At 49.0% G+C, this 24,366-nt stretch overlaps 1 protein-coding gene across 1 annotated transcript in view; it reads right to left on the reverse strand.

The window, feature by feature from the left end:
• CABIN1 (calcineurin binding protein 1) overlaps positions 1–24,366 on the reverse strand; it is a 154,292-nt gene that overhangs the window by 82,138 nt on the left and 47,788 nt on the right. The window contains 6 exon segments of the mRNA XM_032397546.1: positions 3,001–3,261; positions 8,990–9,251; positions 12,525–12,670; positions 12,893–13,099; positions 13,882–14,043; positions 19,419–19,534. Of these exon segments, the coding sequence (XP_032253437.1) occupies positions 3,001–3,261; positions 8,990–9,251; positions 12,525–12,670; positions 12,893–13,099; positions 13,882–14,043; positions 19,419–19,534 (1,154 nt within the window).

Raw genomic sequence — 24,366 nt, forward strand, 5'->3', positions numbered from 1 at the left:
CCACAGGCCAGTCAGCCACATTGGAAAAGAGCCCCTGACCAAGGAGACAGGCCACCACACACTGCCTTTTTTCACTCACTTTTAAACCAGCCAACCTATAAGTCATTCAAAGCAAGCTCTGACAATTAAAATGGACACGAACTCTCAGGGGTCCAGCTTAAATGTTTAGCCAGTAACGCAGGCAAGTGGTGGTAAGACAATGAGAGTAACAACCCTCAGCCCCACTCACTGGGCACCTCCTCCTACCACAGCCCCTACCACCCTCTGTGGGCCTCTCTCCTGGCACCCATAAAAAGGGAGCCTCCACACCTGTCTCCCACTGCACTGCAGACTCCCTGAAGTGAAGAACAGCTGACTTCTGTTTGTGTGCCCGCAGCTGGACCAGCCAGGTACCATAGGCTTGCCCCGGGGGTGCAGGATGGGTAGGAAGCACACTGCACCATTCAGGGCCTGTGCTTTTCTTCATTTCCTTAAGTCCTCACCGAAATCCTCCATTTACAAATGTGTGAGGTAAGTTGTCCAATGCCCCAAAGCCCCACAGCCAGCAAAGCCCAGGGCCAGGTTAAACTCAGGTCCCCCCTGCCCTCTACTTCTCCCAAGTGTACACCGCATCACACACAGGCACCTCCACAGTGACTTGGCCTGACCTTTGCACCCAGCGGTGGGTGCAATGGGGGCTCCCGCCTTTGGCACAGACTCCCACAGATGGCACAAAGGATGTCACCAAGACTGGGATCCCCTGTGGCTGCAGACCCTGATTAACCAGCCTCCCCTCACCCAGAGGTGGTTCTCAAGAGACGCTGCCAAGGACCCACCCAGGTGAGATGCCAGGTGGTCCACCCGGGCAGCACTCTCAAGGGGGCATCCTAGACAGAGGCGCCCGCACCCAGAGCCCCTCCACCTCTAGCCCACCTGTGGCCCTCAGAGTGATTAGCCCACCAAGTCCATTTTCAGCCGCAGAAAACCTCTGAGGCCCCCACACACGTGCGAGTGGCTCCTCCTGGAGAAGCGCAGAGTGTTTCAACTGGCAAAGTTTAACCAAGTGGCAGGTTCAGTATTCTGACTGAAGGTTCAACAGCAAAGGTGAATTTTCACCAGGGCAGGGGTAAAATCTTAAGAGAAATGTCATTTTTAAAGCAGCTGAGTGCTCATTCTCCTGAGAGCCAGCACAGTGCGCTAGGCCTCAGTTCCTCACCTCAAAGTCCCAGGGCCCCAGAGGGATACCATCCTGCCTGCTCAATGGTTCCATTAGGCAGCAGAAGCCAAATGTCAAAGAAACAGCATGGAGGAAAACAGAGTTGTCGTTTTCCTGAGGGCTGGACCACCTCCCTACACCAGAGATGCTGCATAGGGGCCCTGGGCTCAGGAGAGCCGGCCCCAACCGCCCTTCTCTTCTGCTGCTGACTTAGGGCAAGTCACACCAGCTCTCTGGGTCTCAGCCTCCTTAGCCCCAAAGTGGAAGTCCCTCCAGGGACAGGCCCGTGAGCCTGAGTGGAAAGCACAAAAGAGCTGTGATAGAAAGGACATGGGACCTGGGGCTGGGAATGACAGCAACCTGGAAGCTGCCAAAGACGGACATGCTCAGTATGAAACTGCGCTTCCACATTTCACCATGAACGCTATGCATGTGGCCCCCAGACAGTTGCTGCCAACCACTCAGCATGAACCATTTTTCCAAGGCAAATTTATAAAAATGAGACTTTTTTGCTTGCTCACACAATTAGCAAATATTAAAAAGAGGGAAAACATGGTTGAAGGAAAACAGACATGCTCATAGATCAGTATAACCTTTCAGGGCAACAAGAAACTGTGGATGCAACATTAAAAGACCCTTGGAAATACTCCTGTAAGTGCTCCCTGACATGCAGGCCAGCCCCTGTCTGCACCCTGTTGAGGAAGAAGTGGAAAAGAAGGCCACACCCATGAAGGAGGGATTGGACAAATAAATGGATATCCAGCCAGACTGGAGGGCCCAGGGGCAGGGAAGGAAGCCCACAACGCCTTGCACTACATCTTGTCTGGTGAAAAATGCCAGGTGCAAAATGATAAAATGTTACTGTGTATCTACACGTTAATAGGGGGAAAATCTAGAACGATAAGGACATGCCCAAACTGTTAACAGGGATTATTGGGTTGGGGGGCTAGGATCACCAGGGACTTTAGTTTTTCATTTTAAACACTTGTGAATGTTGGATTCTTATATATTTTTTAACCATGAATATGTGTTAATTTTATAATCAGAAAAAAAACATCAAGGCAGACAAGGCATAATAAGCAAGCAGATTCTGCCCCAAACTCCAAAAAGCTTGCCTGGCACAGGGGACCAGCAGGGGCTGGGCATGCAGCCTCAGAAAGGGCAAAGCTAACGTGCTCAGGAAGCAGCGAGGTCTGGGTCGGGCCAAGCATACATGGATCCTCACCCGTGCACTCGGGTTTCCTCCCTACAAAATGTGCTGATTGCAGTCTCCCAGTCTGCCTCCCAGCACTGCCCTGAGCATCGGAGGAGAGCATGGTGTGAAGTGCTCCAGAAATCATAAAAGCAAATCTGAGCAGTAAACAACTGCTCTTCTCTTGAGGAGCAGCACAAGACCCTAAATCTGGGGCCAAGAGAGCAGGCAGCCCCCCTCCCTCTCGCCCCGGCCCTGTCCTGCCAAGCTGGGTGCTCTGGGCTCAGCCTGTGCCCTCGCCGGGAACAAGGGCACCAGGAAACGCTGTGCCGCATCGACGTCCTCACCAAATCAGGTTCCGGCAACCTGCACGTGCTAAGGAGGAAAGGCACTCCTTAGAAAGACACTCACTCCCCCAGAAAGGATGGTAAGCACCCCTTCGAAGAGAGAGGAAAGGCTGCTTTAATTTCATTGCACACAGAGCTGCTGAACACAGAGAAGTTTCCAACAGGCTGCATGGGAGTCACTGGGACCTCATGCCCCATCCCCAGGGAGACAGGGAGACCGGCCCGCCCCTGCCCTGCTTCCCCGCCCGGGGCCGGCACGGTGTCACCTCCAGGGCCTCCATGGCCAGCTCAGGTGGGTTGTGGTAGTGGATCTTCTTGGGGTAGCGCGCGGCCTCCTCGTGCAGGTAGTGGCCGGCCTGTCGGTAGTGCAGCAGGTACACAGCGGGCGGCTGCTGCTGCTTCTCGGCAACCTTGCCCAGCATGTAGTGGATGAGCCACTCCTCCTCGTCACCGTCGCCCTCGCAGCGGGCCGCGGACGTGAAACAGTGCCTGGCTGTCTCCAGCATGCTGTCGCGCCGGCCCTCCATCTGGAATGAGAGCGCGAGACCAGGCTGGGCCAGGCCCAGGGCCCGAAACTGCACAGGCCCATGCCTTATCCTTCGGGAGGCCCTGCTGTCTTCTTTGCAAAGCTACAATCCTCTCAACGAGCCTGACACACAGAAGTGCCATCACCATTTCATAGCTGGGGACACTGAGTGTGGAGAGGCCGTGGGACCTGTGCGAGGCACACCTCAAGTAAGGCACAGAGCTGGACTGAAACCTCTCCTCATGTCAACTCCAGTGTCCTTTCTTTTACCGTCCCCCTGCAGGATCTGCCCCACGCAGTTCAGGAGTTTATGAAGTACCTCCTGATCCCCTTCTACAGGTCCCAACGGTGACCCTCACTATGGCTGCAGTGAGGTTCTCTGCCTGGGAGGGGGAGACAGCACGAGGCCAGGGCTGCCAGGAGAACCAGGCCAACAGCAGCTCTGCTGTGTCGGTCTGAGAATGCCAAGAGCCAGCACCAATGTTCTGATGAGCACTTCGTTCTCTCCCGCGCTCACTAGGGTGGGAAAGCAGAGCTGGACAGGGTATGCACCCAACACCCAGCAACACAGCACTGGAGAGGATACCACGGGACTTCCCACCCTGTCCTCTGCACCCTTCCAGAGGGACCCGGGGTGCTTACAAAATGGCAGATTCCTGAGCCCCATCCAACACCCATGGCCTTGGAGCTGTGCCTCCAGCCACCCTCTCGGACACTGAAGGGTGGAAACAGCTAGGACAGAGGATCAGCTTCTAAGATGCTTTCCAACTCAGAGGATCACTTTTCCCAGGCCCTGTATAAGGGCTACGGGCCAGCACCTAGGTGCTATCCACGTGGAATGTCAGCCATCACATGCCCGTGTCCCTTCATCCCAGAGCTCCTGGGCTAGGACCTGGAATGAAGACTGCCTGTGTGGGGCTAGAGGGGCTGCTGTTCCCAGAAGCCCAGGTCTCTGGCCCCTCATCTCCATGGCCCTAGCTCAACAGCAGGGAAGCGGTGACCTCTTCTAGTCTCGTCTCGGGGCCCAGAGGAAGGGAGAGGCTGCAGGCGCTAAGCTCTGGCAAGGGCGCTGCCTGCCGCCTATGGGAGGAGTATCCAGCGGGCACTGAGCTACGGGAATCTCCTGCAGCAATGGCCCTGGGGCCGGCACAAAGAACCGCAGCGCTCCGTCAAACACGTCTTGGGAAAGAAAATTACCACCTAGGAATCAAGACACCATCAATGGGTGAGATACGATAGGAAGAATCACAGTGGAGAGCCAGGACACAGCACAAGCCAAGTGACCCCATCGTACCCCTCCAAAATAGGATTCTGTAGCAGATCTGTGTAAGCAAAAGGCAGCCATTTCACTGGAGTCCTGTTCTGACTGCTCTGTAGCCATGTGGCCTCAACCAAGTCACTAGCCCGTTGCCCACCCAGCTCTGCCACTGAGGCTCATAAAGCCACCTACTGAGAAAGGAAGGGCAACTGTGAAGCGCCCCATCTGGTCTGGTACCACACAGATCCCCACCAAGAGGCCAAACCCCTCCCTCCCCCACATAAAACACATGCTGCCAGTGTCCCTGTCCTCAGTAGGTGCAGCGGTCACAACACTTCAGATAGGAACAGAAGGGAGAGCCACCGAGGGTCCGCCGTTCCAGAGCTCTGCCAGACACCTCACACCACCTGTAAGGACAGGTGCAGCGAGATGTGTACCTGCCGCTGTGGCACCTCATTCACCTCGTGGCCAGGGTGCCTGGCCCAGGGCCAGCCCATGAGAGGGGCTAAGGGGATGTCAGTTCTCACCATACTGCCACACAGGAGAAACGGTCAGCCTTCTTACAACCAAAACCACAGCAGGGACATCAAGTTCCTCCCTCAGGCCACACAGCTAGAAGGCTCTGGCTCCAAAGCCTCTGCCCTCGCCTGAGAATTGACAAGGGAAACCACTGGTTTTCCTGTAACACACCCCTTTGGCAAGTTTGCAGGCAGAAGCTAAAGTGCATAGCTATCAACATGTGTCCTACAGCTCATCTGATCAGACACAATAAACCCAAACTGCTCTAGCAACCAAGGGGCTGTGTCCCCATGACATACTTCAGGGTAGGAAACTGCCTTACCAGAGGTAGAAAAAAAAAACAGGAGGCACAGGGCAGCCCTGCGAGGCAGTTTTCACCCTGGGCAACAATGCAAAACCTCCTTCCTTCCCTGCCTACTGGGACACCGGCACGCCTGGTGGATTTCCATCTCTCTCCTACCACCCCTAACACTCTGGCAAGATGGCCTGGGAGCCCAGTTTCAGGCCCTGAACTACCTGGGCCACTGGCTTCCAAAGGATCAGAATGGAGTTCAGCCACAGAGGCCACGAACTATGCAAGAGCAAGAATAGGCAAGGGGAAGAGGTGTGCAGGGAGTCAACCTGGGTCTCCTGTCTGTCGCCCACTTTCTGCCTTCCCTGCCCCTTCCTGGGGGAGCCAAAAGTTCCCTCCTCTTGGGGAGCTCTACAAACAAAACCCTCAAGTACCAATGGCAGAAAGGGCACTCTGATTTCTCATCATATTTACTTCCTGGAAAACCTCTATTCTGCTAAATCCTACTGGGCTTCACTGGTGGAGGATTAGAGAAAGAATCCCAAGGTCTGTGCCCCACCCACCCCAACGAGTCCCAGCAGAGGGTAACAGTGTTCCTGGTGCTACCAGGGACTTAGTTCCGAGCCTGCTCAGCCCTGGGGCCACTACACTAGAAACAGAATGGAGCAAGGGGCCTCTGCGTAGGGATGTCACAATGAAAGAGGGTTGCATGGCGTGAGTAGGACTCAACAACATGGTGCTGAATGAAAAGGAAGCTCAACGCCATACACAGCATGACAGCATTTAGGCTAGAAGAAAAGAACAGGTAAATAACGGCATTCTTTCCAGGAGTACATGTATACATAAGAAAGAGTGTTTGTTTAAAGTCTGGAAAGATACAAGCCTAACTGTAAGTTGCTCTGAAGCAGGGACTAGAAGGGGGGGTGGGGGATGGGGAGGAGCCAAAAAGATTTTAGCTTTGTCCTACTGTGGCAGTTGTTTTAAAGAAGGTGTTTCTCCTATGAGTGAAGAGTGGTTTCTATAATGGAGGCGATGGTTAAAACAAGGGCCAGGCTGCTCTGCTCTCGCCCATTTTCTTCCAGGGTTTGGCCTTGTCACAGAACCCAATACCTGTCCTTGCCCCATGGCCACACTACCCTTCCTGCCACCGCCTTTGTCCTCTGCCACTGGTGCCAGGCTCGTCCACAGGATACCATGTCTAATCCACCCAGGGAGCCTGCGCAAGGGCAGCTTCTGACTGTGAGTCCCTGATGGGGCCTTTTAACAAGCTCCCCACTCCCCCCGAAAGGTTCTGATGCCCAGGCACGTGGGGGAGCTACTGTTCTCGCTGGCCTGTAGGATTCATGCACTCCGGGCAGAGACAGAGAGAGGGACAACCTTAGGGCCGAGGTGCCCAGAGTCCGGCCCCCTGAGACAACCCTCTGGGTGCACAGGCGGTGGCATGCAGAGCTCATGGGAAGAAGGTGAAGTCACTGGCATTCCTCAAACAACACCCTGAGGTAGAGCCCCAGGTCACCCTTGCCAAGTGTGGGTGACATGTGGAGACCAGGAAATGTGTGGAGAGAGAAGGGGATTTCAGCCTTTTTGTGGCTTTCTCAAAGTGTACCATACAGCACTCTGATGTCCGGCAGGACCTCGTGTGGCAACTCCGAGGCCCCCACGGCAGTCACGACAGCATGGGAACGCTCGGATTCCACTCGTGCTCTTCCAGCATAGTCCCCCAGCGCTTTCACTGACACCCATCCCCACCCAGCTCACTCCCTTCATTCTGTGGCCAGTCTCTTGCTGATTTCTGTACCTAGTCTGATGGTATAATGCAGATCTACTGCAAAGGTAAACGGCAAATTTTGCAAAAGATGTGGGATTTCATGAAGTTGATGAAAGTAATGTGGACAGAGGCGCCTGGGTGGCTCAGATGGTTAAGCGTCTGCCTTCGGCTCGGGTCATGATCCCAGAGTCCTGGGATCGAGCCCCACATCGGGCTCCTGACTCAGCGGGGAGTCTGCTTCTTCCTCTCCCTCTGCCTCTCCCACTGCTCATGCTCTCTCTCTCTCTCTGTATCTCTGTGTCTCAAATGAATAAATAAACTCTTTAAAAAAAAAAAAAGAAAGTAATGTGGACAAAGCCTTTATACATGAGCACCAGGCACATTTAACATGGTTGACAATCACCCAAAGGGAGGACAACTGGTCAAGGAAAAGACCGTAACACACTCTTCTAAGGCACAAAGACATCAGAGAATCCTGTGAGAGGGAAGTAGCCCTCGAATATTTCTGCAAAGGTAGCTGCGTAAATTTCTGCTGCTGAGGTGAAGGGGCATCATAGCATGCTATCATAAAACTGTTGGAAAATTAAGCTCCCCCCAAGCCAACCAAACTCAGTCATTCCTGGTTCATTTGAAGAATTAACACATCCTTGCAATTATCACCAAAGTCCTAGTAAGGTAAGATTTAGGAGTTAATTTCATCATTCTTTAATTACTAAGATAAAGTCCCAATCACACCTTGTAGGCACTATTCACTAGGATAACTGAGTCCCATTGTGAGTAGATTCGCTTTGTGACTCTTTGCTAGAGCTGATTGCCCTCAAACAGCAGCTCCTCCCCCTCACACCCCTGCTAGTGGGTAGGGATGTTGCCCAGGTACAAAAGGGGCCACTGCAGGAGGGTGACATTTATGTCATTATTACATTCCCACTTACGTTTTTCCATAACAATTGAATTTTTAACACTAAGGACACCTCACTTCTATATAAAATCAGTAAAAGCAACAAAGAGCTGTTACCTCCTTGCACAAGGCTAGGACTTCCCCTACTTAGCACAATGTGGGAAGGTCAGGGTCATCACGAGGCCAAGCACTCTGGAAGCCTGTGATCTGCCTCTGAAGGGTCTCAGGGGCCGGGGGTAGGGAGCTGGGCATGACAACGGAGGCCTAGTCTCAAGGACGAAGGGGCTGTCAGGACGGCGGCACAGCCACAGCTGAGAGTCCCACTGACCAGGCTGCTCTCACTGAGTTCCCATAACAATCCAATGGCAGCATTAACAAGGCCATTATCTTGTTTGGATTTTGACCGCATATGATCACTACAAGAAACAGTCCCCTTCAGCACTCCGCTCTCCTAGAAACCCTTCTGGACCATGGCATCTTATTGCCACATCAGCCTTAAACATGTCAGTGGGACTCCTTCACTTCCAAGTCAAGGAGGCAAGGGTGCCCTGCTCAACAGACACCTCAGGCTAGACACCCAGCGACTTGCACTAGGGGAACCCCCTACCAAGACGGACTTCAAAATTCCCAACACAGTGTCAAAAATTTTACAAGGACTCAGGAAGTTCCTTTGAAGGAACAGGGAAGAGACACAACTACTTCTGGTGGCCAACACCCCTCCCCTGCTTCTCCACTGCCGGGAAACTGATGGCTGACCAGCTAGATCACAAGAGCCTGGCCCTAAATTCACCCACACCAGACTAGGTGTCTAAAGACCAAGGACCAAGCTGTCACTGACCACAGTATGGCTTCAGTCTCATAAGGAGAATCATCTGTGAGCTCCCAGCAGGGTTGTGAGGACAAGTGCAAGGAATGGATAGGACAGAACTTTGCCACCTGAGGGCACTTTAGTCAGATAGCAGGATGGCAGCTCCTGTGCAGAGCCCCGACTCACCTGCTGCACGAGCTCAGGGGGCAGCTCAGCTCTCCACTGCTTCAGCTGGCGTGAGGCGAAGGAGTGCAAGGCATAGGACATGGTACCATACTCGATCCACAGGGACAGGTTGGAGCTGTCAATTTCCAGGGCCCGCCGGAAGCAGTTCAGGACAGGCGTGGCATGCTTCCAGATGGGCCCATCACTCTTCAGCTCATTGGAGTTCAGCTTGTCCTGAATGCGACTGGCCCGGGCCAGAGCCATGCCTGCCCAGGAATCAAACCTGTGGTCATGACAAAAGCACCAGTAAACACACCACTGCCCTTACAGCACTGCAGACATGATAGCCTGCAGGGCGGTGACCCTGGGGATTTGTGGGAGCCCGTCTCCCAGGCCAGGGCCCAGAGCCTAGCCTCCACCACCCAGTGACACCATGTCTCTGAGCTATGAAATATGGCTAAGAGAACCCACCTCAGTGGGGCATCTGGGTGGCTCAGTCGGTTAAGCATCTGGCTTCGGCTCGGGTCATGATCCAGAAGTCCCAGGATCGAACCCCACATCGGGCTCCCAGCTAGGCAGGGAGTCTGCTTCTCCCTCTGCCCCTCCCCATGCTCCTTCTCTCTCTCCCTCACTCACTCTCTCTCAAGTAAATAAATAATAAAAATCTGAAAGAAAAAAAAAGAAAACCCACCTCAAGAGAGCAGAGCTGCTGGGACACCACAAGACATGTATCTTAGGTCATCCAGCACCTCACAGGTACTCAGTAAGTGTTCTAAGAGGATCCCCACCAACTTGAGCCCAAATTGTGCTCACCAGCATTGTGGGCTCTTGGACTCTGCTCCCTTTTGCTTCCTTGCTTGGAAGGCTTACCTATAGAATGTCTCTGATGGAAAGGAAAAGGGGTGCTTTACAAAGCACTGCCCATCCAAGGTGATAGGGAGGCTCCCATCTTGCTGCCACCTCACCTAACCCCTCACTGGTAGCACCTGCCATCAACACATTCACTGACCAAAAGCATGGGGCAGCCAAGACCCCAAAAACACAACCAGGTAGCTTCTACATAGTTCTCCCTCTGGCACCTTGACCAGATCCTGCCCTCCCCAGCAGTAAGATGAGAGCGAGGGGACCACAGGATGGCTAAGACCCCACTGCTCTGAGATCGCCTGAAAGAAAGTGGTAGGGAAAATGCAGAAGGTTCTCTGAGATGGAAACCAAGGCTAAGATGATTTCTGGGCACTTGGGAGAGTGAAATTTCCTGAGTGCAAGTACAGACAACAGAAAAGGCAGCAATCACATGACAGATGCTACCCTCCATGAACACTAACAATTCTTGACCCACTGCTACACTAACTTTAAAACTGGCTAACTGGCTTCCTGGACTATTTGACAGTCTCCAAGGCATTATGTAGGGACACAGCAAACTTATGAAGCTCACATGTGCTTCTGCCATACTCCAGGCACCTGGAGATGAGAAAGTGCGAACAAAGGAGCAGTAAAGTGGCCTGAAGGCTTAAATGGTAACCAGAGATAGCAAAAAGGAAGGCTTCGACCCCTGTGTGGAGGTCCCGAGTGTACCCTTTCCTCCTCAGGGCCTGGGGATCCAGGGCTCTGCTCAGGTCACCTCCAGGAGGAAGCATGGGGGTAGGTGTCAAGCTCCCCTCCAGATGGTGGGAACCCTGTCAGGGACTTTCTACCAGGGCCAGCTCCTTCCACATTGAGCCTTCAGCAACTCCCTTTGCCCTTGCCTTGAGGGAAAGGACCACATCACGGTGTATGCCCAAAAGCCTACAGGAGTACCCAAATGGAAACCACTATGTGCAGTCACAAACATGAGTAACCAAGAACATAGACACATCATCATAAAACCTCAAAATGCTCCTCTATGTGTCAACAAAAGCAAAGTCCTGCGGTGGGTTCTTGATTCTAGCAGAGCAGTGCACAACCCACACTTGGGGAATGCTGACCCACAGGGACAATGGGGTCCAGCCCAAGGGCCAGTGATGCCATGAACTCAGGAGGAGGAAGTGCCCAGAACCTGTGCGCTGGGCTCTTAGACTCATGCAGGACAGGCCTGCTCCTAGCACTGGGCCCAGAGTTGTTTCTTTGGCAGAGGGATGAGCTGTATTGTGGCCTACTCCCATCTTGTCCCCCCAAATGCCACTCTATGAAATGCCTGGCCGAGGCGGCCCAATCCCAGCTGAGCAAGAGCAGATGGAAGAGTGAAATGAACACAGGTCGAGAAAAGCTGTTGCTAGCATCCTCACAAGACTCTTTTCCCCACAGGAACCACCAACAAACACTGTGGCCAGAACACTCCACCATCCACCCAGCTATCTGTCATGGGCTTCACCTGTACCTAGAGGGCTCAGAAGATTTAAAGAAAAAACCAGTATCCAAACTTCCATCTTAACTAGCACAGAAGATGAGACTGAGCCCAAGTTGTCCCTGACATCTGCCTGCTACGTAGGGCTGGAATGAAGGAGGCCCAGAGTGGGCCACCAAGTTCCTCCTGGCCCTGGGGCCAGTCCTCACAGGACCTCCCACCTCTCTGGCAGGGCTCTGAACAGGTGCATGTATAGGTTCGAATGAGGCCCCGTTGAGCCGTCATGAACCTCGTCTTGTAGCCCAAGTGGCTTTTGGGTGAGGGGTGCCACGCCAAGCTCCCACTTCCCCATGGACAGGTGGGTTTTATCACCCTTACTTTTCAGACATGGAGGTAGCAGTACAAAGGAGGTGACTGCTCGCTGTCTAGTGCTCACAGCTCTAGCCACCACACTGGCCCACAGTGACTCCAGAGAGGACTTCCAGGGCCACTGGCACATGGCTCCCTGCCTGGAGGAAACCAGAGGCCGAGCAACAGGGGGTCTGGGAGAACCTTTCCCCCAAGCTACAGAAGTTGTGTAAACTGATTTCTTCATTCAGATCCCAGCCCCTCTCCCCTGGGCCAGGTGGATCCTGACAAGATGGAGCTTGCCGGTTTCACCTGAGGGTGGGCAGCCACTGTGGCCTGGCCCCTGAGTAGTTACCTAAAGATACTACTCTGGACCCTTCAGACACAAGGCTTACCTTGACCCCAGGCTAACCTCCTAGGTGTGGTAGCCGTGAGAAAATGTTTCCTCTCAATCAAATGAATCAGACTTTATGAGTAGGGCCCTTACCCCCAAATAAGGAAACAATCATAACTAGAGACACATAGAGCACATCAGCCCACTTCCCAGGGCCAGGAGCCAGGAAAGGAGGCAGCACACAACCAACAGGATGGAGCCAGGTGGCATCCCCTTCCTCTGCTGGCCTGGACCCAGATGGACAGCTCATACCTTCTCTGATCCCAACACTCATCCCAGGCACCTTCTGGAAAGAAGCCTTCTTCATTGCTTTTCTTTTTATGAAGAACTTGCCTTTCCCCAAAACTGCAGATTGCTAAACACACTTTCTCATTCCTTTTTCCCTGGTCTCTTTGCTGGGGCAGGGAAACCCCAAACTGGCCCAGTAAGGAGCCTGCTGAGCTGGAGTCACCCCAGCCCTCCCTGCCTGGCCTGATGCCCAGGCCACTGACCTGTTGGGGCAGATACAGATGTCATGCATGTAGAACTTGATGGCCTTGGACTGCTCCTTGTTTTTGAAATGGTAATCAGCCAGGAGGTAGTAGAGCTCATTCACCACTGGAGGGGAGGGGTCGGCCCCTTCTGGAAGGCAGGGCACCTAGCAGGTGAAGGACCAAGGATAAGGAGAGATGGAGTCAGGGTCTCAGATGTGACCAGTCATGCTGTAAACCCAGGACCATTCACATTAGCACAGGACAGACCCTAGGCTTCTCATGGCCCTGACTTCTGGTATAAAGCAAGGAAAGAAGCCAAGGTGCATAAACAGCAATGCTGGAGGAAAAAAATGACAGGACACAGCCCCATCACACACAGTTCCTACCTCAGTTGAGGCACCCTCAATGTAGGCGGAGACTTTGTCTAGGCTCAGCGCTGGCCTTTCTGTGCGGGGCACAATGGTGGCGATTCTCTTCAGAAGGTTGGCCAAGTCAGCAGATACAGTGCTGGTCTTGTAGCTGTCAAATTCAGGAAGGGTCTTGGGCTTAAAATACTCAAACATAAACAGGGCATCCTCCCATATAAGGTCCACCTTCAGAAAAGACAGAAGGCAGATCATAGTGTAGTCAGGGTAAAAGCAGAAAGGGAAAAGTTCTTCCATGGGAAAAACACAGATGAGGTTACAACATATTAGAGTTTAGAAACAGACCTGTATACCCTTAAAATTTTGCATACCCACTGTAATCCCCTAAACCAAACGTCTGAAGAGCAGAAAAGCAAACTGGCATACGCCCGGGCCTTGATAAAGACAAATATTGGAAACTGAGGGCCGCACTCTGTGAGTCCATGTGGCCAAGCCAGAGGGTAGGTTCAAGCACGAGTGGGGACTGTGGCCAGGCCACTGACCCTCTCCTTGAGCCTCAGCTACCCCACTGCTTGCTCTGGACCAGGGTGGTTCTGCATTCTGTATGGCGCCCTGTGGGGGCCCTGCCCAAGTAGCTTACATTCAGGGGATGGAATTGGTAAGATTAGAGAATAAATGACGAGCCATGAGGTAATATACCCAACACTGCTCTGAAAACCAAACAAGAACAAATGAAAACCTCTAAAGAATTATTTGTATTATCCAAATTGGAAAAAGAAATCCTTTGAAAATTGCCATGCTGCACTTTTGAATGATTAGTCAACATTTGCGAAAGTAGTTTTTGCAAGGAAAACCCTTTTCCTGTGATCAGACTATGTCAGACCAGTCTCATTCTTCTGGTGCAAGAGCTATGCGTCTGATGTCCTTAAAGAGTGCTCAGAGCCCCTGCTTCTCTGAGCCCCACTCCTCTGAGCAGGGGCAGGTGCGGGGGGTCTGGGCAGCACCCTCACCTGCTGGGCCGAGTGCTCCTCCAGGTACCTGGCCTTGCTCTTCTTGCTAGGGAAGCTGTACAGGCAGTAGAAGCACTGCTCCAAGGCTGTCTCCAGCTCTTCCTTGTAGGGGTGTGTGTCTTCCGAGGCGGACGCAGCGAGCTCCTTCTGGAGAACTCGTACCTATGGTAGGCAGGAACAGATGCCTTAGAAGGCCCATAGCTTCCCTGGCACAGTGGGACCCCAGGGAGACCACCACTCTGTCAACTCTGTCAACCTGAGGAGGCCGTGTCTGTTGGACCTGTTTCCTGGAAACAGCCTATTACCCTCACAGGAGCCATTCTGGGCACAGCTCTGACATGACCTCCTGAGGAGCTTGCTGGCCAAACTGCCTTCCTTCCAGCATGCCCAGTCAGTATCTACCAGCTGCTAGAAGGAGATATTATATGCCCTCTGGGAACTTCTCTACTTATTTATTGGCCATTCATTTGCTTCCCAAATATTTACTGAGCACCTTCTTTTGCTAGGCACAGTGTGACACAGTCCCTGCTTTTAAGAAGCTCAGATTCCAATAGAGGGGCAGTTAAATAAGTGGTTATAATGCAAGATGGTAAATCCCATTAGGACTGAGGGAGTCTGAGAGTGACTCCCTCTCTCTCAGCATAAAGTATAAAAATACAGCACAAAATATATCCAAAGCACAAAATATATCCAAAGAAATAATATCCAAAATATATCTAAAACACAAAATATATCCAAAGACATAATAAATTGTCTCTCTCAGACCAAACATTAATAAGGATTATAGAGGATATAAACAACTCAGTCAACAAGTAATGTATCTATGGAGATTAGTTATGCCCAACTGTTAGCAGCTACACATTCTTTTCAAGCATCCATGGGATTTTTACCAAAATAGACAAAAAGCACATCTCAACAAGTACTAAAGACGAGATACAATACAGAGCACATTCTCTGAACATAAGTCAGTAAAATTAGAAATCAGTATATAAAGGTAGCAAATACCAAATGTCAAAACCTACAGCATGCAGCTAAAAACGTACTTGGAGAAAACATAACCTTCAACACATGTACTAGAAGACTGAACACTGTCACTGAGTGGCCATCTAAGCACAGTGTAGTTCCAAGGACTTAGCACAGGCCTTTCCCATATGCTTCTAAACATAGGCTGAAAAAGACTTAGACCTTAATGAAAGGAAGGTGTTACTTGAGGGATGGTTTAAGCACCATGTAATTCAAGGGGGTAAGCGTATAGCTTTTCCCATAAGCTTCACACATAAATTTATAACACTTACATCTTAATAAAAGGAAGAAGTTACTGGGGTGCCTGGGTGGCTCAGTTATTTGAGCGACTGAATCTTGATTTCGGCTCAGGTCATGATCTTAGGGTCGTGAGATCAAGCTCTGCATCGGGCTCCACACTCAGCGGGGAGTCTACTTGAGGATTCTCTCCCTCTGCTCCTCCCCCCACTTGTGCATGCTCTCTCTCTCTCTCTCGCTCACTCTCTCTCAAATAAGTACATAAATAACTTTTTTAAGATTTTATTTATTTATTTGAGAGTATGCAAGTGAGAGAGAGACCCCGCGCACGTGCGTGCACTTGAGCGGGAGAAGGGCAGCAGGAGAGAGAGAAGCAGACTTCTGGCTGAGCAGAGAGCCTGACTTGGGGCTCAATCCCAGGACCCTGGGATCATGACCTGAGCCAAAGGCAGACGCTTAACCAACTGAGCCACTCAGGTGCCCCCTGAAAAAACTAATTTAGATAAGCTTCAGGAAAGACTGACTTATAAAAAAGGAGCAGAGGAAGCACAAATAAATGATTTTAGCACTGAAACAGAGGCATAACCAGAGGTACCACAGAGACTTTTTAAATCATAAGCACACTTCATGAACAATTTTATGCTTATGTGGACACTATTTCAAAAATATAATTGGTTTAAGAAAAGAAAATCTAAATAGGCCTAGAATCACCAAAGAAAGGGTCAGTAGTTTAAAATTTATCCCCCCTGGGATGCCTGGGTGGCTCAGTCGATTAAGCAGCTGCCTTCGGCTCAGGTCATGATCCCAGGGTCCTGGGATCGAGTTCCGCATCGGGCTCCCTGCTCAGCGGGGAGCCTGCTTCTCCCTCTCCCTCTGCCTGCCACTCCCTCTGCTTGTACTCTTTCTGTCTGTGTCAAATAAATAAATAAAATCTTTAAAATTTATCCCCCCCCCCCCAAAAAAAAAAAAAAAGAGAGAGAGAGCTCTAGGCTGGGGTGACAAACTATGGCCCAGGGGGAAAACTGCCTATTTCTGTATAGCTCAGAAGCTAAGATTGGCATTTATATTTTTTAAATGATTGAAAAAAAAAATCAAAAGAAGAATTTATTTTGTAACATATGAAATTCAAATTTCAGCATTCACAAGCTTTTACATATTATCTTTACATACTGACAAGGACTGCTTCTGTGCTGCAATGGGAGAGCTGAGTATCTGCAACAGAGACCCTATGGCCGACAGAAGCTTACAAGATTTACCATCTGTCCCTTTACAGTGAAAGCTGTGCCAACCCCTAGGCCAAAAGCATTAAGACAAGGGAAAAAAAAAAGAAACCATAAGGATTGAAAAGAAGGGAAAAAATAGTTATTCATGGATGATATAACTGTCCACGGAGAAAATCTGAGAAATCTACAATCCACCAGAATTAATAAAAGCAGTAGTAAAGGAGTTATGGACAGGAGAAACTTATTTTTTAAAAGTAGTGTTCCTATCTGTCCACAAACACAAAATAGAAAACTTAATTTTTAAATATTTATTTATAACAGGAATAAAAAAATAATGCCCAGGTATAAATCTAACAGAATATATATAAGAGCTTAAGGAGAAAATTATAAAACTGTATCAAGGGACATGAAAGTATAAGATCTGAATAAATGGAGAGATATACTACATTCATGACTGGAAAGAATCATATAAAAATGGCAACTCTCCCCCAAATTAATCTGTGAGATTAATGCCATTCCAATTAAATTCCAATGGTGGCGAGGATTAGGGAGTGGGGGAGGGGGTCACAAAATTTTACCAACTGTCCTTACAATGTTTTAGAAGAGGAAAGGGCAAAGAACAGTCAAGAGAATGTGACAAATAGGTAAGTCAATTAATCCTAGCAGGTATCAGTATACCTCAAAGACAGTGTGATACTGGCTCAGGAATACCTAAACCAATAGAAAGAACAAAGTCCAACAACAAACCCTCACACGTATGGACAGAAGATGGAGGGGGGCCTTACAAATTAGTGCAGAAAGAACAGACTCTTTGATGATTGGTACAAACCAACTAGCCATCCATATAGAATGTAAAATGGATCCCTACCTTATGTCATAAACAAACCAAAATTGAGAAGGAATAAAGACCGGATGTGAAAAATGAGAGTGAACTTTAAGATTAACATAGAGAAGAATATATTAATAATCTTGTGGGAGAAAAGGATTTCTTAAAGTACAAATAACAAAACAAACCACACCCAGAAAACAAAAACCCCACAAACCATAAAGGACTAATAAATTTGACATTTAAATTCTGTAAAACAAACACTATACACAAAGTTAAAAGACACGTCACATAAAATTGCAGAAATTAGAACTAAATACACACGTGCGTGTGCACAGACACACATACACAGATGGGCATGTAAAACTGGTGAAACATACGTATCAGACAAAAGACTGGAATTCAGAGTACATAAAAACTCTACAAATCAATAGGAAAAAGAAAAAAAGCCCCAGAGAAAAATGAGCAAATTACATGAGCAAGCAAATCGCTAGCGGACACCTAGATGGCCCTGAGCAGAGAGGGAAGTCAATAAGCAGGAGCCGAGTCCACAAAGGCAAAGTTGCTGCAGGAATAGAAAAGCTGGGCCTTGGGTAGAAAAGTTAGGAGCTATGAAATGAAACATGGAGGTACTCCTATTACTTCCACTCCCTCAAATTCACTTGGCAGATCCTGGCAGCTAGAATACACGCTCCACCAAAGAAGATGCAGCCTAAGGAAAACCTGGAGTAAGATCGTCCCATCATCACCCCTGCTGCCTGCTGGAAGGCCGCTCCTCAGCACCACTCCTGCTGGGTACCAGCTTGCAAAGGTGCTACCTCATTCTTGACTTTCCCCCAAGCAGCATAAGGGCATAAGGGTGACTGACTGCCTTGTGGAGGTGACCCTGTGGAAGTAGACAATGTCTCCACACTCTCTAATTGGGAGAGGGAAGGCAGAAGAGGGAAGTCGACGATTCCTGGGCAGCAATATAGTCTAAGCTTAGCACGATTCTTCCAAAAATGGTCCTGAAGTGTGGAGCTGACCCAGGGTGAGCACCTGGGAGGCCCTCAGAACTTACAGGGTAGAGCAGACACTCAGGCATCTACAGCTAGGGCTCCTGCCAAGTCTCTGCCTCCTCAGCACAAGTGCTCTGCAAACTGTCAAGCCTTACACATACATGAGCTCTATAAATATTCTGTCTCGTTCATTCATTCAACCCATTATGTACTAAGCACCTACTATGGGCTAGGTGCGCTGTGCTAAGTACTGGGATCCAGCAGTGAACAAAACTAACAAAAATCCCTACTTCATGGAAGTTACGTTTCAATGGAGAAGAGGTACACAATAAACACACTAGATAAATAAATTATAAGGCATGCTAGAAGGTGGTAAGAGCCATGCGGAAAGCATAGGGCAGAGGAGGAAGATCAGCACTGGGGAGGCAGACTGCGGTTGTAGAGAGGATATGCTTGCTCACTGAAAAGGTATAGAGCAGAGGTCAGCAAACCTTTTCCTGAAGGGCCATATAGTAAATATTTTAGGTTTCACGTACCATATGGACTCTATCAGAGCTTCTCATCCCTGCCACTGTATTGCCAAAGCAGCCATAGTTAATAGGTAAATGAATGGTTATGGCCATGTTCCACTAAAACATTTATTAATAGACCTTGCAGGCTGGGTTGGGTGACCCTCTCGTGCTCTGTAACCTGTCTGTGTGCTGTTTGGCCTCACACTCAGCAGTGAGTTTTGGGGACAGAATCATGCTGCTTATCCCCAGTACGCCCAGTCAATCACAGCTGCCAAGTGAGGGAAGGCTATTTGCACTCACCAAATATTTACTTGCTAAATAGCTATTGATTCAGCAACTCCTACCTCGTATGAGTGGTGCCTGGCAAACAGGACTCAATGGAAGGCAGTGGTGAATGCAGTTGTTTCTTCTAAAATTACTATGAAGGGCCCGGCCCTATGCCTGACACACACATAACAGACGCAGTAACAAGTAGTGGTTCTAAATCCACCTGTAGGTCAAGGCCAGGTCCAGAACCCCTGAACTCAGGTGCACAAGGGAACCAAGTTCAGACTTTCTGGCAACTCTGAGTAGTCACATACAAAATCAAAGAAGCACAGCAGGCCCCAGTGCAGGGGGAGGCCAAGCAAGCAAGCCTCAGGGTGCCAACCCATCCCACCCTGCACTCCTCCCCCCCACCCGCCCCACCCCCAGCCCTGGCCAAGAGGGCAGTGCTTACGTAGAATCGCAGCAGAGCCCCATCGGAATTGCAGCACCAGGACCTCCTGCCCAAATATTCGTGGGCTGTGTTGAGCAGCATGAGGGAGGATGGGAGCATGGGCGTCTCGGCCATCACTAGGGAAAGACAGACCGGCACAGAGTTAGCACGGGGACATGTGTGGGAGCTGCAAGGCTCAGCCTCTCCTTTGCAGGCTTTTCTGTCTTTACCAAAGCGGCCACAGATTTTTCTTTCTTTCCTTTTTTATCTTTTTAAGTAAGTAATGACTTGACTGGCTTTACTAAAGCAATACACGCTTCTCAAAAAACAATTCAAATCATACAAGAAGACATAAGGAATGCCTCATCCACCTCCAGATAACCACGCTGACATTTGGTGGACATCACTGGAAGCATCTTTCTGGGCACATATATGAAACATTTTGAAAGACAAAGATAAATTTTTATTTATTTATTTTTTCCCCCAGGTTTTTTTTTTTTTAATTTTATTATGTTAGTCACCATACATTACCTCACTAGTTTTTGATGTAGTGTTCCATGATTCATTGTTTGCATATAACACCCAGTGCTCCATGCAATACGTGCCCTCCTTAATACCCGTCATCGGCTAACCCATCTCCCCACCCCCTTCCCCTCTAAAACCCTCAGTTTGTTTCTCAGAGTCCATAGTCTCTCATGATTCGTCTAGAAAGATAATTTTTAACAATGAAACCCGTATGACATATACCATTTCTTAAAGATTCTTATACGTAGGCCTACTGGAGTATTATAGAAGAAAAACAGAATGACCAAATTTCAGTTAAGTGTTTGTTCACCACTAGAACTATTATTAGCTCCTTAAAGATTCTTCAGTGTTTTTGAAACTCTAGGCTATAACCCACTGGTGGGCTTGTAATTAGCATTTTTAAAGAGGACTAGGATAGAACACAGGACAGAAAATACCAGTGGGGCTCACACCAGGTAGAATAAGGATCCTTTCATGAAATTTGTTTCATACTTTTTGACCACTGGCCAGCCCCAGTCAAAAAGGTGTGAAAGGGGGGCACCTGGGTGGCTCAGTTGATTAAGTGTCTGCCTTCAGCTCAGGTCATGATCCCGGGGTCCTGGGATGGAGCCCCTGCTTCTCCCTCTGCTCCTCCTCCCCTCCCCCGGGCTCATGCATTCTCGATCTCTCTCGCTTGCTCTAAAAAAAACATAAATTAATTAAATTTTTTAAAAAAGGTATGATGGGGTGCCTGGGTGGCTCAGTTGGTTAAGCGTCCGCCTTTGGCTCAGGTCATGATGCCAGGGTCCTGGGATCAAGCCCCACATCGGGCTCCGCGCTCAGCGGGGAGCCCGCTTCTCCTTCTCCCTCTGCTGCTCCCCCTGCTGTGCTCTCTCTCTCTCTGTCAAATAAATAAATAAAATGTTCAAAAAAAAAAAGTATGAGAGGCATGGATTTAAAAAAAAAAACTCAGAAAATTATGACGAAATTAAGCCATGCCAGTCCTTTAGTCTCCATTTTCAACAGCATCAAGTGATTCTATTATTCAAGATGATAGCTTATAACACTTCCTTTCTCCCCTTCTCCCAATTTTTTTGTACACATTATTTGTAGCACTTCAAGGTTCGTAACACTGACGCTCTGTTCTGTGACCATAATTAGCACAGTTGCTTTCTCTCAATTCCAATTCTAAATGGATTTGGTGCTCATCACAAAATCTTGCCTGTGGCTTTTCCACTCCTGACGAATTTCATTCTGACTCATGTTGGTTTACTGACTTCATTCTCCAGTGGTGTTTTTAGAAGCACCCACAGAAGCTGGAATCCCTGTTTATAAATGTCTGTTACCACTATTAATTATAAGCAACTTGGCTAGATGTCCTAGTTTGCACCATCTTTCCTTGAAAACAGTGTAGACTTTTAAATATCACCCCAACTGCCCTGAATGCGGCTAGGGAGAAATCTGAAATGAGTCTCATGTTTTATCCCGTGAAGATAAATTGCTTTTTCAGTTTAGAAATCTAAAAAATCTTTATTCTTAAAGTAGATCCTTAACCAGCATGTATCTTGCTGTGTATCAAATTTTTCACGGTATATACTGAAAACTTTGAATCTGCACATTCAGTTTTTATTACAGAGAAATTCATGTTATTCCTGTGTTTGACAGTGGGTTGACTGCTTGTCCTGTTTCATTGCTAGAGTCTTTCCATCAGAAGCACAATCTATCCTCGCACGGACCACCTGTTCCCCACATCTATCCTTCTCATCAACGCTTTTAGCTCTGAACTGTATCCCTGGTTTCAGTTCTACATATACTCATTCTGCGCCTCGCAGCCTGCTTTATTAGTTTATAATGGTGAGGCTTGGTTTGCAATGTTTTCCCTTAGTTTTGCAATTTTCCATTTCGTTTCATTCTGCTTATTAGTTCCAATTTTGTAATAAGTGATTTCTTGTGCAAATCGTTACAAGGCCCCAACTCTGTTCCTTGGTGTAAGTTTTCTTCCTGATTGAGGTCATCTATTTCTTTTTCGTCCCCCACACAGGGTTGGGGGCGAGCTACAATAGGTCAGCACACTTGCCACGTCACTTCTCTCTACCCTGCTCATGGTCTGCTAGGGCACTTCCTCCATACTATATAAGTACTCTAACGTATCAGCAATGAATTTTCTGGGGCACTTTCCCAAATATAAGATCAATGTGCCCTTTCCTTAAAGCCATAATTTTAAAGTAGGTGCTGCTCTCAACCCACTTTCCTGTAACCTGTGTCTGCGGAGGTAGAAGGGAGATTACTGGGTGAGTGCCGCACACAGTCCTCGCTGGGACACCTGGATTTCGTCTTTTCTCTGAGATGCCCTTTAAGGTAGGACTGGCTACCCACTGAGAGGAGTGCAGTCAGCAGACAGCCCCCAGCTGTCAGCTCCTTCAGGTTCTTCTGTAGCTGCAGAGATGCACCTCACCCAAGGTCATGCACTTCCTGTGGGAGTCCATATGCAGTGACTGAGCAAGATAGGAGTCTAAAGACCAGCTACTTGAGTCCAACATGGTAGGACAGCTCTGATGGGCCACTCTGGCTCCAGAGCTACCTGCCAGGTTGGCCAAGGCCTGGGTCAGACCTGAAGCACAGATCAACTTTCCTTTGCTCTATCCTGCTTCCTCTCCCCAGTGAACTGGCTCAGAGAACTCAATATGACAATGTTCTACCCTATACCGGACCTCTCCCCACCCAGCCAGTAATGTGCTTCATCCCTGGATCCCTCCCCTCAGTGTGATCTGGTCACTGGAAGGTGGCAGGGCCCAGGAGCCCTTCCTGTCTCTGTCGAGCCCAGGGTGATATGGAGGGGCTTCCCCACTTGCCCACTCTCTACAAATGAGAGGACATTAATAATATTTCCCAGGATTTTGCCAACTTCCCATCTTCCCTCAGCTTTCCTACCAGTGGGAGAGGATGGGACAGGAACCACACCTGCTGCCTGCCAGTCCACCAGAATCTTATTCTTTCCTTGGCCTGTCCTCTCAAGTTGATGGCATTCCACTGTCCCCCTTCCCTTGTTTGCTTACTGGCAGGTTTTTAAAATCTATATTTTGTTTATATAATTAATCAGAGGGGAAAGAATACTCTTAATTCAGGAGTCTCTCTGTATTATATTTATAAGAAAAACAATAAGCATAATTGTAAACCTCAATTTTTTTTTTCAATATTAAAACCCTTTTGGAAAATATAAAGGTACTACTTGTCAAAAGCTCAAAAGATATTCATCCTAGAAATTTATCCAAAAAATCAATTAGGCAGAAGCAAAAAGGTATACATGAGGTTCATCGAAGTGTGACCTATAAGAGAGAAATGCTGCAGGCATCCTGAGGGGTCAGCAGGGGGGATGGTTCAGTAAAGCAGGACACCTCTCAACAGCATTACAAAAACTACAGAGCAAAATCTGAAACAGCTTCATAAAATAGGTCCTGAAAGCCTTTCTCAGTCTGGCCCTTCCCATGTCCAACCCACATGGTCCAGCTCTCCTGCAACCCTGCTCACGCTGCTCCATCTCCCCAGTGTCCTCCTCTGCCCCTGCTCTTCTCTCAAACCTCAGCCCAATACCACCCCGCCCCTCGCCCCCGCCCAGGCAGCATGAGGCACCCTTCTCTCAGCGGGCCACCCTGGCTTGGCACTGTGGGTGTTCTGGTCTGTCTCCTCCCACCATGAATCTGTCAGAGTGAAGTGCCTTATTCCCAGAGGTCTGACATGCAGTGAGCAGCGATAAGTACCGGGGGAGTTAGAGAGAATGAACAGAAGGAAACAAACTGTATGTTAACTCTGGCCTTCTCTAGGTCGTTGGAATAGGGATGACTTTCTTTCCTTTCCACTTTTCTGATTTTTCAAATCACTGAGGAAAGATTCCCAATAAATTTAATCTGAAACTTAGCTGAATACATAAATATGTGTATTAAAATCTCAGCTATATAAAAAATTTGTGTCATTGGCCAAGTCTAGACAGAAAATGCAAGAACATTCTACCACTTGGTAGAATGATAGAGAATCTTTGTTTAAATGTCATTAGTTGTTATTGTTAATTCTTCAATTCACCACATTTCCTACCACTGCACTGACTTGGCTCAAGGACCACCTCCATGAAGAGTCCTGGGCTCACCCTCTTCGGTTTCTTGTTATAACTACTCATCATTTGGCACTCCCACGTGCCAGGCACTGATTCGACAAATGATAGCTTCATTATTTCATTTTGTCCTCTGAACAATCCTCTGAGATAGGTACCATTATTCCCAGCATGTACCTGGGGAATAGAGGCTGAGAGGTTGTATGAGTTGCTCAAGGTCACACAGTCAAGATGTGACAGTTGGGATTTGGAACCTGTGCTCACTCCATACCTCCCTCACTGACGGGCTCACACCAGCAGGGGCCACAGAGCATGGTGGTTAAGTGCAAGGGCCAGTGTGTGGCTGCCCATCTCACAGGG

This window comes from Phoca vitulina, unplaced genomic scaffold, assembly GCF_004348235.1.
Source record: "Phoca vitulina isolate PV1807 unplaced genomic scaffold, GSC_HSeal_1.0 scaffold100, whole genome shotgun sequence".
Lineage (NCBI taxonomy): Eukaryota > Metazoa > Chordata > Mammalia > Carnivora > Phocidae > Phoca > Phoca vitulina.